The 13,008-nt window shown below is 38.1% G+C and overlaps 1 protein-coding gene across 1 annotated transcript in view; it reads right to left on the reverse strand.

The window, feature by feature from the left end:
* The window catches only part of LOC124777259 (mucin-17-like), a 91,419-nt gene that overhangs the window by 25,086 nt on the left and 53,325 nt on the right, over window positions 1-13,008 (reverse strand). The window contains 3 exon segments of the mRNA XM_047252585.1: window positions 628-808; window positions 1,929-2,194; window positions 10,090-10,234. Coding sequence (XP_047108541.1) covers window positions 628-808; window positions 1,929-2,194; window positions 10,090-10,234 — 592 coding nt within the window.

Raw genomic sequence — 13,008 nt, forward strand, 5'->3', positions numbered from 1 at the left:
AGGAAGAGGGTGTTGAGAGACAGGTGGAAGAGAAACAGGGTGTAAGGTGGAAGAGACAGAGATGTGAAGAGGCAGGTGGAAGTGGAAGGGTGTGCGTATAAGGAGGTGGAAGAGAGACAGCGTTTTCAAAATTAAAACTGCAGCTAACATCTACCATCATCATGGATTTAGTTGACTAGGAACTCTTTAAAAGTATGAACTATGAACTGCAATTTCCCTCTTATTTGTGCTGTTCATTGTTTCAATCAGGTTACAAGAATGAGTATTGCACTGAGCCAATATTTCTGTCAATATGTTTCAAGACCAAAGATCATGTCATACAGCTGAAGAGCACAGATAAATTTAGCATATTCTTTGGTGTCGCACGGAGTAGAACAGCAGAGATTCAGACATAAATGTGTGCAATATATGTGACATATACATACTTTGGTGAAATTTTGGGTGTAAAAAGGTAGTTTATGAAGAGATTCTATTATCAGTCAAAGAAAATAGCTCAATTTTTTCATCATATGCATACAAGCTAACAGAATAAGAATCATCTCTGCATAAAAACATGGCTACAAACATGCCAAGAGTTTAAAATAGTATTCAACTAAATAAAAATTATATCCTGTCACTGCTTACTACCTCATATGGATGCAGTTGTAAGATGAGATAAGCCATTTAGGGCTAATAATTGTGGCCGTGCAGCTAGTCCTCAATTTAGCATGGAACAAGAGTGCTACTGAGGGCCATTGGCCATTTGTTGCTCCATCTCCTCCAACCAAACGAGCAGCAATTCCTTCTGCTTGGCCATGACTGCCACAAGCTGACAAGAACACAAAGACATTCATCAACTGTTTTTTATTAAAAACTTGACATTTTTAAAATTTAGTGTAGGGCACTGACAGGTGCTCGGATGCCAAGAAAATCATAAACACAACATTTCTCAAAATGAATACTGGTAATGATGTAATTTATTGTGGCAGTTATAAAAGCTAGACACAATTCCTGTAAAATATCCATGAAATTTAGGTAGTAATATCAACAATATAGGAAAAGACAGATTGCTACTTACTGTAAAGAAGACACTTTTGTCTTTTAATTGTGCCTGTCTGCAACTTAATTAGATTCTGGAGTCAGCAGCCATATGAGTGTGAGGTGTGTTTGCTTGTATGTGTGAATGGTATGTGTCTCTCTTTTACTGATGAAGGCTGTGGTCACAGGCTTTATGTAAGTGTCTTTTAGTTGTATCTGTCTGCAGTCTGACATATCTCCTTTACAATAAGTAGCTATCTGATAAGAAGCTATCTGATTTTGAAGTGAAACACTGCCATTGTAAGTCCTTCTACCAATATTACTAAACGTCATAAACAGGAACACTGATGTTATACAACCAATATATCTACAAGTAATACAATGCCATACAGAGGATGTACACAGAAAGAAATAATAACTCAGAATTTTACAAAGATTTAATGGCATAATTCTGGTTGTGTAATGCAGACCATATCTGAAGAATGCATCCTCTGTTATCCCTTCCATTATAGAATAACTCCTCAATAAGATCAACTTTTCCAGGCCCAATATTATTTTAACAGGTGTTTGCATCATTTAAAAATCTGGGACTGTCTTGCGTGTCAGAACAAATGTCATTTCACTGACAACTGGTTCTGGTTGTGGCATAGATCATTGTCTTGTTCAGAATACAGTGCTTCATATTATGCTGTCTGACTTCAGTAGTCCACACCACTAATTTTACTATCTAACCTAGTAAAACATTATTCAGTGGCAGATAGAACTACTAATTTCCTTTAAGCAAGACACATCTTAAACAAAGCTATGTCTTCCTGATAATGCCATTTAAAATTATTAATGCTAACTATCAGTAAATTAAATGTTATTAATGTCATATTGGCTTAATTATTTTCCGGTGTGAGAATACTCACTAAATTCTGCACATGATATCTCCAGAATGCTGTTCGATGCACATGGCATTTGGTCATTTGTTGACTTCAAAGCAACTGTCAGTTTTGATCTGGTGTCTCTGCCTGTTAATGTATAATAACTGATGTTGGACTTGGATGTATTGTACAAGTTAGGAAGAGTCTCTGTGAATTCAGCTTTGCTATATCCAAGATTCTGACAAGCTAGATTACTCCAATCATTACTCCAATTGTCAGCACATACTGGATGCCAGACATTATCAGAGGACCTGAAAAATACGAAGACAGTGGAATTATTTGTAAGTAAGTGACATTATGTGAGGATCAGTGATATCCAAAAACCAAAAATAGCATTATTTTGTCTTTTAAGTTACTATTTAAAGCTTCACTGTCAAAGTGAAATTTGCAGATGTAAATGATAATGTAAATATGTTGCTCTCTCCCTCTCTCTCCCCCTCATACACACACACACACACACACACACACACACACACACACACACACACACACACACACACGCAAACAAACATCATTATCTTTTGAACACCCCAACATGGAAGTGAAGCTTCAGGACTATGAAATGATTAAAACACCCTGCTGAACTGAAACATTTTGATCTTGATAGTGTGTCAGCCACTCTTGATGTACACAGGGCATGTGAGAACAGGAATAGGGCAGCAGATGCCATCGTTTAGAGTACACAGTTCCTGCACATTATAAAGCATTGGTTTGCAAACTGTCTGCTGGCATTCTGTAACATCTCAAATGTATTCTATTGAAATCTAGAGAGTTTGTGAGTTAATGCATCATATGAGGTTCCCCATGCTCCTCAAACCAACACAATACATTTCTGACCTTTAGGAGAAATGTAAAGCAGTCAACAGTACATTCCAGAGTGCCTTTCATAACAGCTGATCATTCTAGGTGAATGTTTCATGTTGCTCAGTACTGCTACAGCCAGGCCCTGCCCTCTCAAAACCCCACATTCTTTTTCTGAATCCCTTGTATTCTAACTCAGTTACAAGCATGACATAACAGGATGTGATAGTCACAGGAGCAGGCAAAAAATTTCCACTGTTCCATGGTCCAAGCATAATGTTATCATGAACACTGAAAGTGTCATTAATGATGGCACTGAGTCATAAAGAGGACATATAAAGATTGGCTGCTGTACTGTTCCTTTTGTGAGAACATATGGTGAATAGAAGCACTTTTGCCTTCCTCAGTTTCAGTCTCTGCTATTAGCTGTGTCCGATATTGACATATTTTTCCTTGACACTGTTGAGTATGTCCAACAACTTGACCAGGGTGTCTATGCAGACAAGAAAAAAAAATCCCGGATTTTCCCCAGATTTCCCGGTTAAAAATAAATTTTCCCCTGGGTGAAAATACACTTTTTCCATGTTAAATGACAGTATACTTCCCCCTCGAAACTGTAAAAGTTATAAATCCATTGAATGGCTATGGTTTTATACTCCAGTGTAGAATTTCTCAGCACTATAGAAAACTAAACTCAGGGGGGGGGGGAGAGGGGGGGGGGGGAGGACACATGTTGTGGAAAGATCTTTGATGTTAGCAACATGTACACTGCATATTTTCATATTATGAAAGTATAAAGGTGAATTCCACCAAACACCACATGTTACTTTCCGAAGTACTGAAGTCGAGACTGCGATGCGTTTTTGTAAGCCAACCACAGCTCATGTCATGTGATCTCGCCACCCAATGACAGCGCAGGTTCAGAGCATAGGACACGTGTTGTAGTCAGCCAAGAGGAACATCACTGTTAAGTGGTGTGAACACACAAATAGGAAAAGTTAATGGTTTAAATTAATATACACAGTGTTGCTTGAAGCAAAGTTTTGACGTATAATATTGGTCTCTAAGATTTGTGGCAACTAAGAACCACTGGCTCACCCCAAAATAATATCGCTACCCTACCGCAGTGAGAACAACTGTATCTTTACCAGATCAGTTCTCTGTAGTACGCACTCGATGCTACATGCATTGTGTATATGCTGCAAGAATAAAAGTATTCATGGTAAGTGATGGGAGTGTGAGTGATTATTAATCATCATAATTAACACGCCTGCTCTCCACTGCCTATAGATTAAGAGGGTCCAAGAGAAGCTAAGCTTTCACATATAATGTTAATCTCTTTTGCGCATGTTACACTCTAAGATACATCACACAAATGTAATCTTCTGGACTTGAAATTCTTCTAAATGGCTTGTCCTCAAAGAGTTGATTTTTAAATGAGAGTCAAATGCTCTGCGATTTAAGAAATCAGTTTCAGCAGTTGTCAGAGAGCACCAGATAACAGGTGTCACTGCTCTTGCACAGCTACAATGATGTAGGAAGCCCATATGTACATATGTGTAAGACATTTAAAGATCGTACATTGTGTCAAAAAAGAAACAAGACATAGAGGATACTCCAAGAGCATCAGAATTTTGTGAACCATATTACAATGCATAATTCAGATTATAGTGCACGTTCGCATGTCCAGATTCCCAATGAAGTAGGCCTCGACCTGACATTAAGCTTTACAGTGTAAATTTTCTTGGACTACTGTATTATCTCATGTTTGGTTCTTTATCATGGCGTAATGCCATACAAGCTAGAAGATGAAAACGTGCGCTTGAAATGCAGTGAGCAGTTGAAACTAGCCAAAAGTGTGGGATTAAACACTTCGTTTCAAATAAATTGACTGTCTCAGTGGAAAAGATTAATAAAAACCAAATCTCTTTAGCAAACTGACAAAAATAACTTCATTGTTCTGCAAGACGATTAATGCTGGACTGTCAGAAAGGTGGAAATAAAATAAGATCTGAAACTAATACTATTTTAGCCCTCCATAATTATGTGAATGTATTTTAATTCACTTGATAGCTCTCGGCACAGAAATACGTTTTGTTTTCATTTGATGTGAGAGCAGTAAACAAAGAGGAAATGGCAAAATCACTAAACATAAATATGGGTCACGTGGAGACTACCCATCTCCCCATTACAACACAGACTGCTCTCTGCATCTGAACCGGATCTATGATATTTCTGAATCCCCTGTCCCCAGTGTTTGAGATAGAACACCAAAAATTTAAAAAATCGACTTTTAAAAAAATCTTCATATTGTAGTGCACATCGTTCTGAACAGTCTGATACATAAAACACACATGTTTGAGGAAATGTAAGACATTATATTTGGACTTTAGCGTGCAAAAGTGTAATGCCACACCTCTACACACAGCATATTTTGTAATTTTTTTAAAAAAAAGAAAGGAAGAATACAAATATTACCCAAGACTGGTGTGATTTTTCAATCTGATTACGTCTATTTTGTCACTGTCTGCTAGATGAAATGAAATAGGCCTCTCTAATATTGCAGCAGTTGTAACACACACCAAATAAACGAGAATGACTTGGCACAAATGGTCATTTCTATAGCATGACAGAATGTAATTCATGAAGTACCAATATCAGATCACCTATTAGACCTACTAATAGCAAAAATCTTTATGTTAGGAGATAGTTTCACATTTCATTCATAGGCGCCAGCTTCTCAAGCATGAAATTGAAAAGTAGTAGTACAAAAGTTCTGTGTAAATTTGGAATCGTCATATTTTTCCACAATTTATGTGATGTCCTCGTTTCTTCTCCTTTCTCATTCCAACAAACAATCTTGTCATCACTAATTCTGTAACTATTCCTGCCAGTGTTAAGACTCATTCTCTGGTTAGCTTCACTACCCCTGCCACAATCACCGGTTTAGTTATCCCATGTGAATTCTCTGGTTAGGCGCTATTACATGTCCATACAACGTGTTTTCTGTGCTACTCCCAGAATTGAACTTAAGCGGCTGCTAGCTGGGGACCGTACACTAGAAAGTATAGCAATCTGGTCAAAACTTTTCTGTCAAAATTTCATTTTCTTGGATACACCGAGAAGATAATATGTAATCTTTCTTAACTGTTACTCCTGTTTGTCATTTATTTGCACTCTGGTAGTCTGAATCTATGGATTTCACTAGTAATTATAACAAAGCTGATCATTTGCAAACCCCACAGACCAAATAACAAACTATGATTCACTCAGAAATCAACTTGGAATACGTTCAAAAATGTTAAGAAATCAACAGTGATGCATTTCAAAATCATATGAATAATTGATAGACCAATGTGCATTGGATGCTAGATGCTTTGTAAAACAAGGATTTGTCCCTCAAGAATATGAATTTGGCACCCCCCCTTCCCCCCAACTTAAAATTGCAGACACCCTGGTTTGCCCCTCCGCCCCCCACCAAGGTCCCAAGATCCAGGCTTGATGTGTGTGCATGAATCTGGAAGCTTGGGTGCGCCAGTAAAATTGTTACGGGTAGATCTGTCTGCTTGCTGCTGCTGCTTATACAGCTATCAGCCACACTTCAGCAGCCAGAAGCAGTTAAGGTACTACTCATACGCGACTCAACTGCGCGTGCGCATGAGCCCGCTCGCAACTGCTGAAATGAATCTAATGTAAACAGCTGTGATGTCACACTCATCGGAGGCAATCTGTTCTTATGAAGAATTGCATAGTCTTTCTAAAGCCTTTGACACATTTTGCTGGTGGCAGATGCTTTTATGAGAACTGTGTTTTGTTGTTGTATGTGGCGCGTTTCCTTTGCAGCTGAAGTTTTATTTTTGTAATTTCTCTGGTTCACATTTTATTGCACCAGTATTATTCTGTAGTAAAGGGATACAGTAATATCCTTTGTTAGAGTATCGGTTCTTACCAGCCAAAATTACAGAAATTTACCTGAAAACTCAAACAATGAAAACTTCCCAGAATTCTAAAAAATTCCCGGGTTTTTCCCGGTTTTCTCTGTGATGAAAAAATTCCCAGTTTTTTCCGGATCTCCAGGTTGTCCTGGGTCATATACACCCTGTTGACATTTGCTATCCAATTCACCAATATTTGAGGTTTTAATGGATATTAATGATGGCAGAAACTGAATGACCTAGAATACTTGTTGCATCCATGACATTCGTTCACAAACATCAGGCCATCACAGTCTACCCTGAAGTCAAAATTCCTGACAGATTTAAATTTTATGTAGGACCAGGACTCAAGTTCTAATATCCAAGGAAGTTTCCCAACAAAGCACACTTCACTGCACTGTGAATGTCTCATTCTGCCCTGAAGTCATTTAAATTAATAGCTTGCCTTAGTTTCTGCACGTGACTCAACCATATGATTCCTATCATACCTTTTGCATCATGCTACATACTCCTCACACACACATAAAAAAAACTTTTGCATCACTCTCGTTCCCAGAACTCCTGAAGACAGATGTTGACTGTGGATATTGTACCACAGATACAGTCTCTTTGTCTGTTCAGAGATGTCACTAAACCCACTCAAAGGAGTAAACAACCCTGCATGAGCAGTGCCTATTAGACCAAGGTGGTCCGACAGCCAATCAGTTCCAGTCATTCCACCAGGAAGGAGGTACACAGCTTGTGTTGTCTGTAGTTCAACCATGTCAAGACAGTTAATACTGCAGTTCCATCATATATGCATTGTTACAATGTGCCAGGAAGGGCTCTCAACAAGGGAAGTGTCCAGGCATCTCAGAGTGAACCAAAGCAATGTTGTTCGGACATGGAGGAGATACAAGGAGACAGGAACTGTTGATGACATGCCTCACTCAGGCTGCCCAAGGGCTACTACTGCAGTGGATGACGGCTACCTATGGATTATGGCTCAGAGGAACCCTGACAGCAACGCCACCATGTTGAATAATGCTTTTCGTGCAGCCACAGGACTTTGTGTTATGACTCAAACTGTCCGCAATAGGCTTCATGATGCACAACTTCACTTTCAATGTCCATGGCGAGGTCCATCTTTGCAACCACGACATCATGCAGTGGGGTACAGATGGGACCAACAGCATCCTGAATGGACCGCTCAGGATTGTCATCATGTTCTCCTCACTGAGGAGTGTCACAATGCCTTCAACCAGACAGCCATTGGAGACTTGTTTGGAGGCAACCCAGTCAGGATGAATGCCTTAGACACACTGTCCAGAGAGTGCAGCAAAGTGGAGGTTCCCTGCAGTTTTGGGATGGCATTATGTGGGGCCGAGGTATGCCACTGGTGGTCATGGAAGGTGCCGTATTGGCTGTACAATACGTGAATGCCATCCTTCGACCGATAGTGCAACCATATCGGTGGCATATTGGTGAGGCATTTGTCTTCATGGATGACAATTTGCACTGCCATCTTTCACATCTTGTGAATGACTTCCTTCAGGACAATGACATTGCTCAACTAGAGTGGCCAGCATGCTCTCCACACATGAACCCTATTCAACATGCCTGGGACAGACTGGAAAGGGCTATTTATGGATGATGTGACCCACCAACCGCTCTGACGGACCGGACCTATGCCGAATCGCTGTTGAGGAGTGGGACAAGCTGGACCAACAGTGCCTTGATGAACTTGTGAATAGTATGCCACGACAAGTACAGGCACACATCAGTGCAAGAGGATGTACTACTGGGTATTAGAGGTACCGGTGTGTATAGCAATTTGGACCACCACCTCTGAAGGTCATGGTACAGCATGCAGTGTGTGGTTTTCATGAACAATAAAAGAGGCAGAAATGATGTTTGTGTTGATCTCTATTCCAGTTTTCTGTACGGGTTCCGGAACTCTCTGAATCGAGGTGATGTAAACTTTTTTTGATGCATGTATATCCTTGGCTTACGATAAAATGAAGAATAATGAGTATTTAATGTCCTGTCAATAGCAAGATCATTATAATATAAGCTCAGAGATCATTAGAACATAAGCTCAGATAAGGGAGGATGGGGAAGGTAATAGGTCATGTTCTTTTCGAAGAAACTATCCTAGCATTTGCATTAATTGAATTAGGAAAACCACAGAAAACTGAAATCTGGATGCCAGATTGGAATTTCAATCATCTTTCTGTATGTGAATACAGTGTGTCACCACTGTGCCACCTCACTCAGTGTTGGAATGACAAAGAAATCCTAGTAATAGCTGAGTGACATATATGAACACACTTAATAAGAAGAATGCCAGTTACCATACATCAGTAAAACAAGAGAGTGTTCACCTAACATGGCAATAAAAAGTTTCAAGTGCTGAAAGGAGGATAATTTCCACAACAGGGAAACAAATATGGAAAAACTGTCCCTTCTGCTGTCTTTAGATATCTTTTTCTGCATTTTAATTCCTATCTTTCATTCTCCTTAAAACAACTGCTAAGAATCTAGATTCATCTTTGTTTAGTACAAACTATTCATTATAAATATTTATTCATTATAAATATTTATCCTAAAAGCATCTACCCTTATTTCAAATTTAATCATTGTATTATTTTATTGTATTATTTTTTGTTAAAACATTTTCAAATTTTTAATTATATGCTGTATATAGTAAAAAGGAATTTCAATTTCATTGCTGTGATATCATTTTTAGTATGTCAGTATTGAGTAAAAATTAGACAAATTGCAGCTATTCAAATCCAAGTAGTGATAATACAGCAATAATGTCTATACTAGGACAATATACAAATGTGATTTGCAAAATTATGGTAAATTTCAAGAGAAATATCTCAAAGTTTAGTGCATGGTGATATTTAGGAAATGTATCAAACTGACATATATCTGACTGTTGTTGCAAGCAAATACGATTCATGGGATGTAATGTCTACTAAGAAGTAACTGACGTAAGGACACACAAAAAAGTTAAGAATGCTATCATTGTTGCTTGAGCAGTTTTACTATTCTATAATTTGTTGTAGCCTCATTTTTGATCTTTCTAATTAAAATATTAAAAATAAGTGAATCGCTTGGAGATTACAATAATGGAAATTCCTGGATGGGAAAAACATCAAACAAAACTGATTGAAGGCAGTCATTCATAAACGAATTTTGGTTGGCTACACAGAGTAGTACATGTTTTTAATTTACTGCATGTAAAATTTTTTCAAACAGTAAAGAGTTTTAAAAGAAACAGAAAAATGTACAGCAAATACTCACTTTTGTATGTAGCACCCCAAATTTCACATTGGTGGTACAACGTATGAAGGTGCTATGCAGTCAGATGCTAATAATAATAATAATAATTAAAGTAAAGGGGTTATGAGTGATTTAGTTACCTTATTTCCAATGTCATTGTACCATTTTTAAGTCGTATACAGTCCCATTCATCACTGTTGTCTGGGCAGTCCTCCACACCATCACATACTTGAGACACTGCTACACAACCACCTGTGTTGCACTGAAACTGATCCACTGTACAGTCTGAAAAATACAAACCAATGAATATTTGCTACCAGTACAGTGACCCGCCACAGCTATAATTGACAACAAGACAACAATCGTAAAGAAATTAAACTTGTATATGATAATAGGCTGCTTATTTTTGTATTAAATTATTTTCTAATTAAATATTAAATAAAGGAAAGGTCAACGTTCCCATTACACAGAGGACAGTACTGGAGAGAAGTGGGGGCTGAGCGGAGGGGGGCGGGGGGACCCCTCCTTAGTTAATGAAACTGAATATGCACTGTTGCAATATTGTATAGCAAATAATGGAAAGAGCCACAAGCAAACAGTCCTGATTCACATACACTGCAGTGTTTCAAAGGTGTTCTACACAGATGGCAAAGCATATCCAAATAAGGGAAATGGTGACATGGAAATAACAGACAATGATGAAGAAAGACTACCACTCACTAGTAGTCTTGCATAGACACAGATAGCAATACAGGGTATTGGCTGTCTTTTGAGTTACCATTCTTTTACTAGTTAAAGTACACACTCTCCTACAAGCAGCAAAATAAATACACATATATACCCAACTGTAGCTGTGGCAAGATTGTTATTAGTTACCAGGAAATATTTTCAAATTCAAACAGACTTAAACAAAATCTTGGCTTGAAAATATCACTCAGAAAACTAGTAGATAAAAAACATGTTATTAGTCAGTAATATAACTATAATAGTAAACCAGCTGATGATGGACGAAAGTTTGAAATGTGTTAAAGCTCAGAACTGTACCCAGTTCAGTTTAGTGAGATAAATATCAACACAGAATGTGAAATAATCTATGTAGAACTGAGAATCAAAGGCAGACCAAAGATTATATCTAGTAGCATTTATTGGCTGCACGTCTCACGTATCAAACTGCCAGAACCCTTTCAAAAACAGGTTGAAATTAATACATATAAGCCAACTAGTGTGGATTCTGAACACATCACTTATGTGAAACTGAACTCACACTTTTCTCATAGGACAGCCTGAAAGCTATGGATCAAGACAGTTAGACAGATCAGTGGTTACACATTTCGAAAAGACCTTTGGCTTGGTATCACACCAACATTTGTTAACTAAAGTATGATTAAAAGAGGCATCAAATAAAATTTGTAACTGCATTGAAGACTTCTTGTTACGGAGGATGCATCAAGTCATCTTGGAAGGAGAGTCACTGACAGAAGCAGAAGTAACTTGGGCATGCCTCAGAAAGTATATTGGGGCCCCTGCTGTTTACACTATATGTTAATACCTGACAGGCAGTAGTTATAATAATGTCAAGCTTTTTGCAGGTGATGCAGTTATCTATAATGAAAGAATACCTGAGGAAGTGCACAAATAGCAAGCCAGATCTTGATACGATTTCAAAGTGGTGCAAAGATTAGCAATGTGCTTTAAAAATTCAGAAATGTAAAATTGTACATTATGAAATGCAAATAAGACAGTATCCTATGACTACAGTACCAGTCACAACTGTTATCAGCCAACTCATAGAAATACCTGTGTGTAAAAATTTGCAGGTATATGAATCGAAATGATCGCATAGGGTCAGTCATAGGTAAGGCAAGAGTCGGACATCTGTTCATTGCCAGGATATTGGGAAAATAATGTAAGTCTACAAAGGAGCGTGCTTACAGATTTTCTTGTATGCCCCATTTTAGAATAATGCCAAGTGTGTGGGACAATACTAGATAGGATTAAAGGGAATATTGTGAGTATCCAAAGAAAGGCAGAATGAATGGACACATATTTGTTTGACTCATGGGAGAGCATAACACAAATTTTGAAAAACCTGAATTTTAGATGCTGAAGACAGACATCAATTATCTCACTGAAGACAGACATCAATTATCTCGCTAAAGCCTACAACAAAGTTTCAAGAAGATTGTAAAAATATAAATCAGCTCCCTACATACCTTTCCCACAGAGATTGTGAAGCCAAGACTAGATTAATTAAGTACACACAGTCATTCCTTCTGCACTTCATATGCAATTGGAAAGGGAAGAAACCCTGATATGTGGTACAATGCATATGAAGTACTATGCCAAGTAGCTCCTGCCATGCACTTACAGTGGTTTGCGGAGTATGTAATTAGATGAAGAGGTAGAAGGCCTCTACAACGAGCTACAGAAAATGATACAGCAAATCCACGCAAAAGTAGGACACAGGCAAGGGTATGATGGCAGAAATGAGGTGCATCACATAATAGTAGAATTTGTTGAGAAGAACAACATATTTCTGCTCAACACACAAATAAAAATAGGCATGGCAACAACCAAATAAAACTGAGAACATAATTGACTAAGTTATTTTATGTTACAATAAAGAACAGATGTAATAGAAAGATTTAATTACGATTATAATGACAACAGAATGTAGGCAGCTGGGACATGTAGGTAGATGAATGGATGGTAGATGCACCAGGGTAGTTCTTTGCTGTATCACAATGGGCATGAGAAAGGTGAGACAACCACTTAAAAAGTGTGTGTGTGTGTCTGTGTGGGAGGGGGTTACAAGACATTAGAAGAAAACATACAGGAGCAAAATGGATGCAATGTAGCTGAAGTACATAATACATGCAGAAGTATGGTAGAGGCCTTTACCTGGCAATGCTCATTAAACAGCTAAAAAAGGTACTGACGATCAACAATACAAAGTAATTGCAAACTGCAAGAAGACTTTCAGATTATCAGCACTTGGTGGAAAGATGGGCAGATCGTATTCAACTAGGAGCAAATATAACATAATGCAGCAAAACATG

This window comes from Schistocerca piceifrons, chromosome 2, assembly GCF_021461385.2.
Source record: "Schistocerca piceifrons isolate TAMUIC-IGC-003096 chromosome 2, iqSchPice1.1, whole genome shotgun sequence".
NCBI lineage: Eukaryota > Metazoa > Arthropoda > Insecta > Orthoptera > Acrididae > Schistocerca > Schistocerca piceifrons.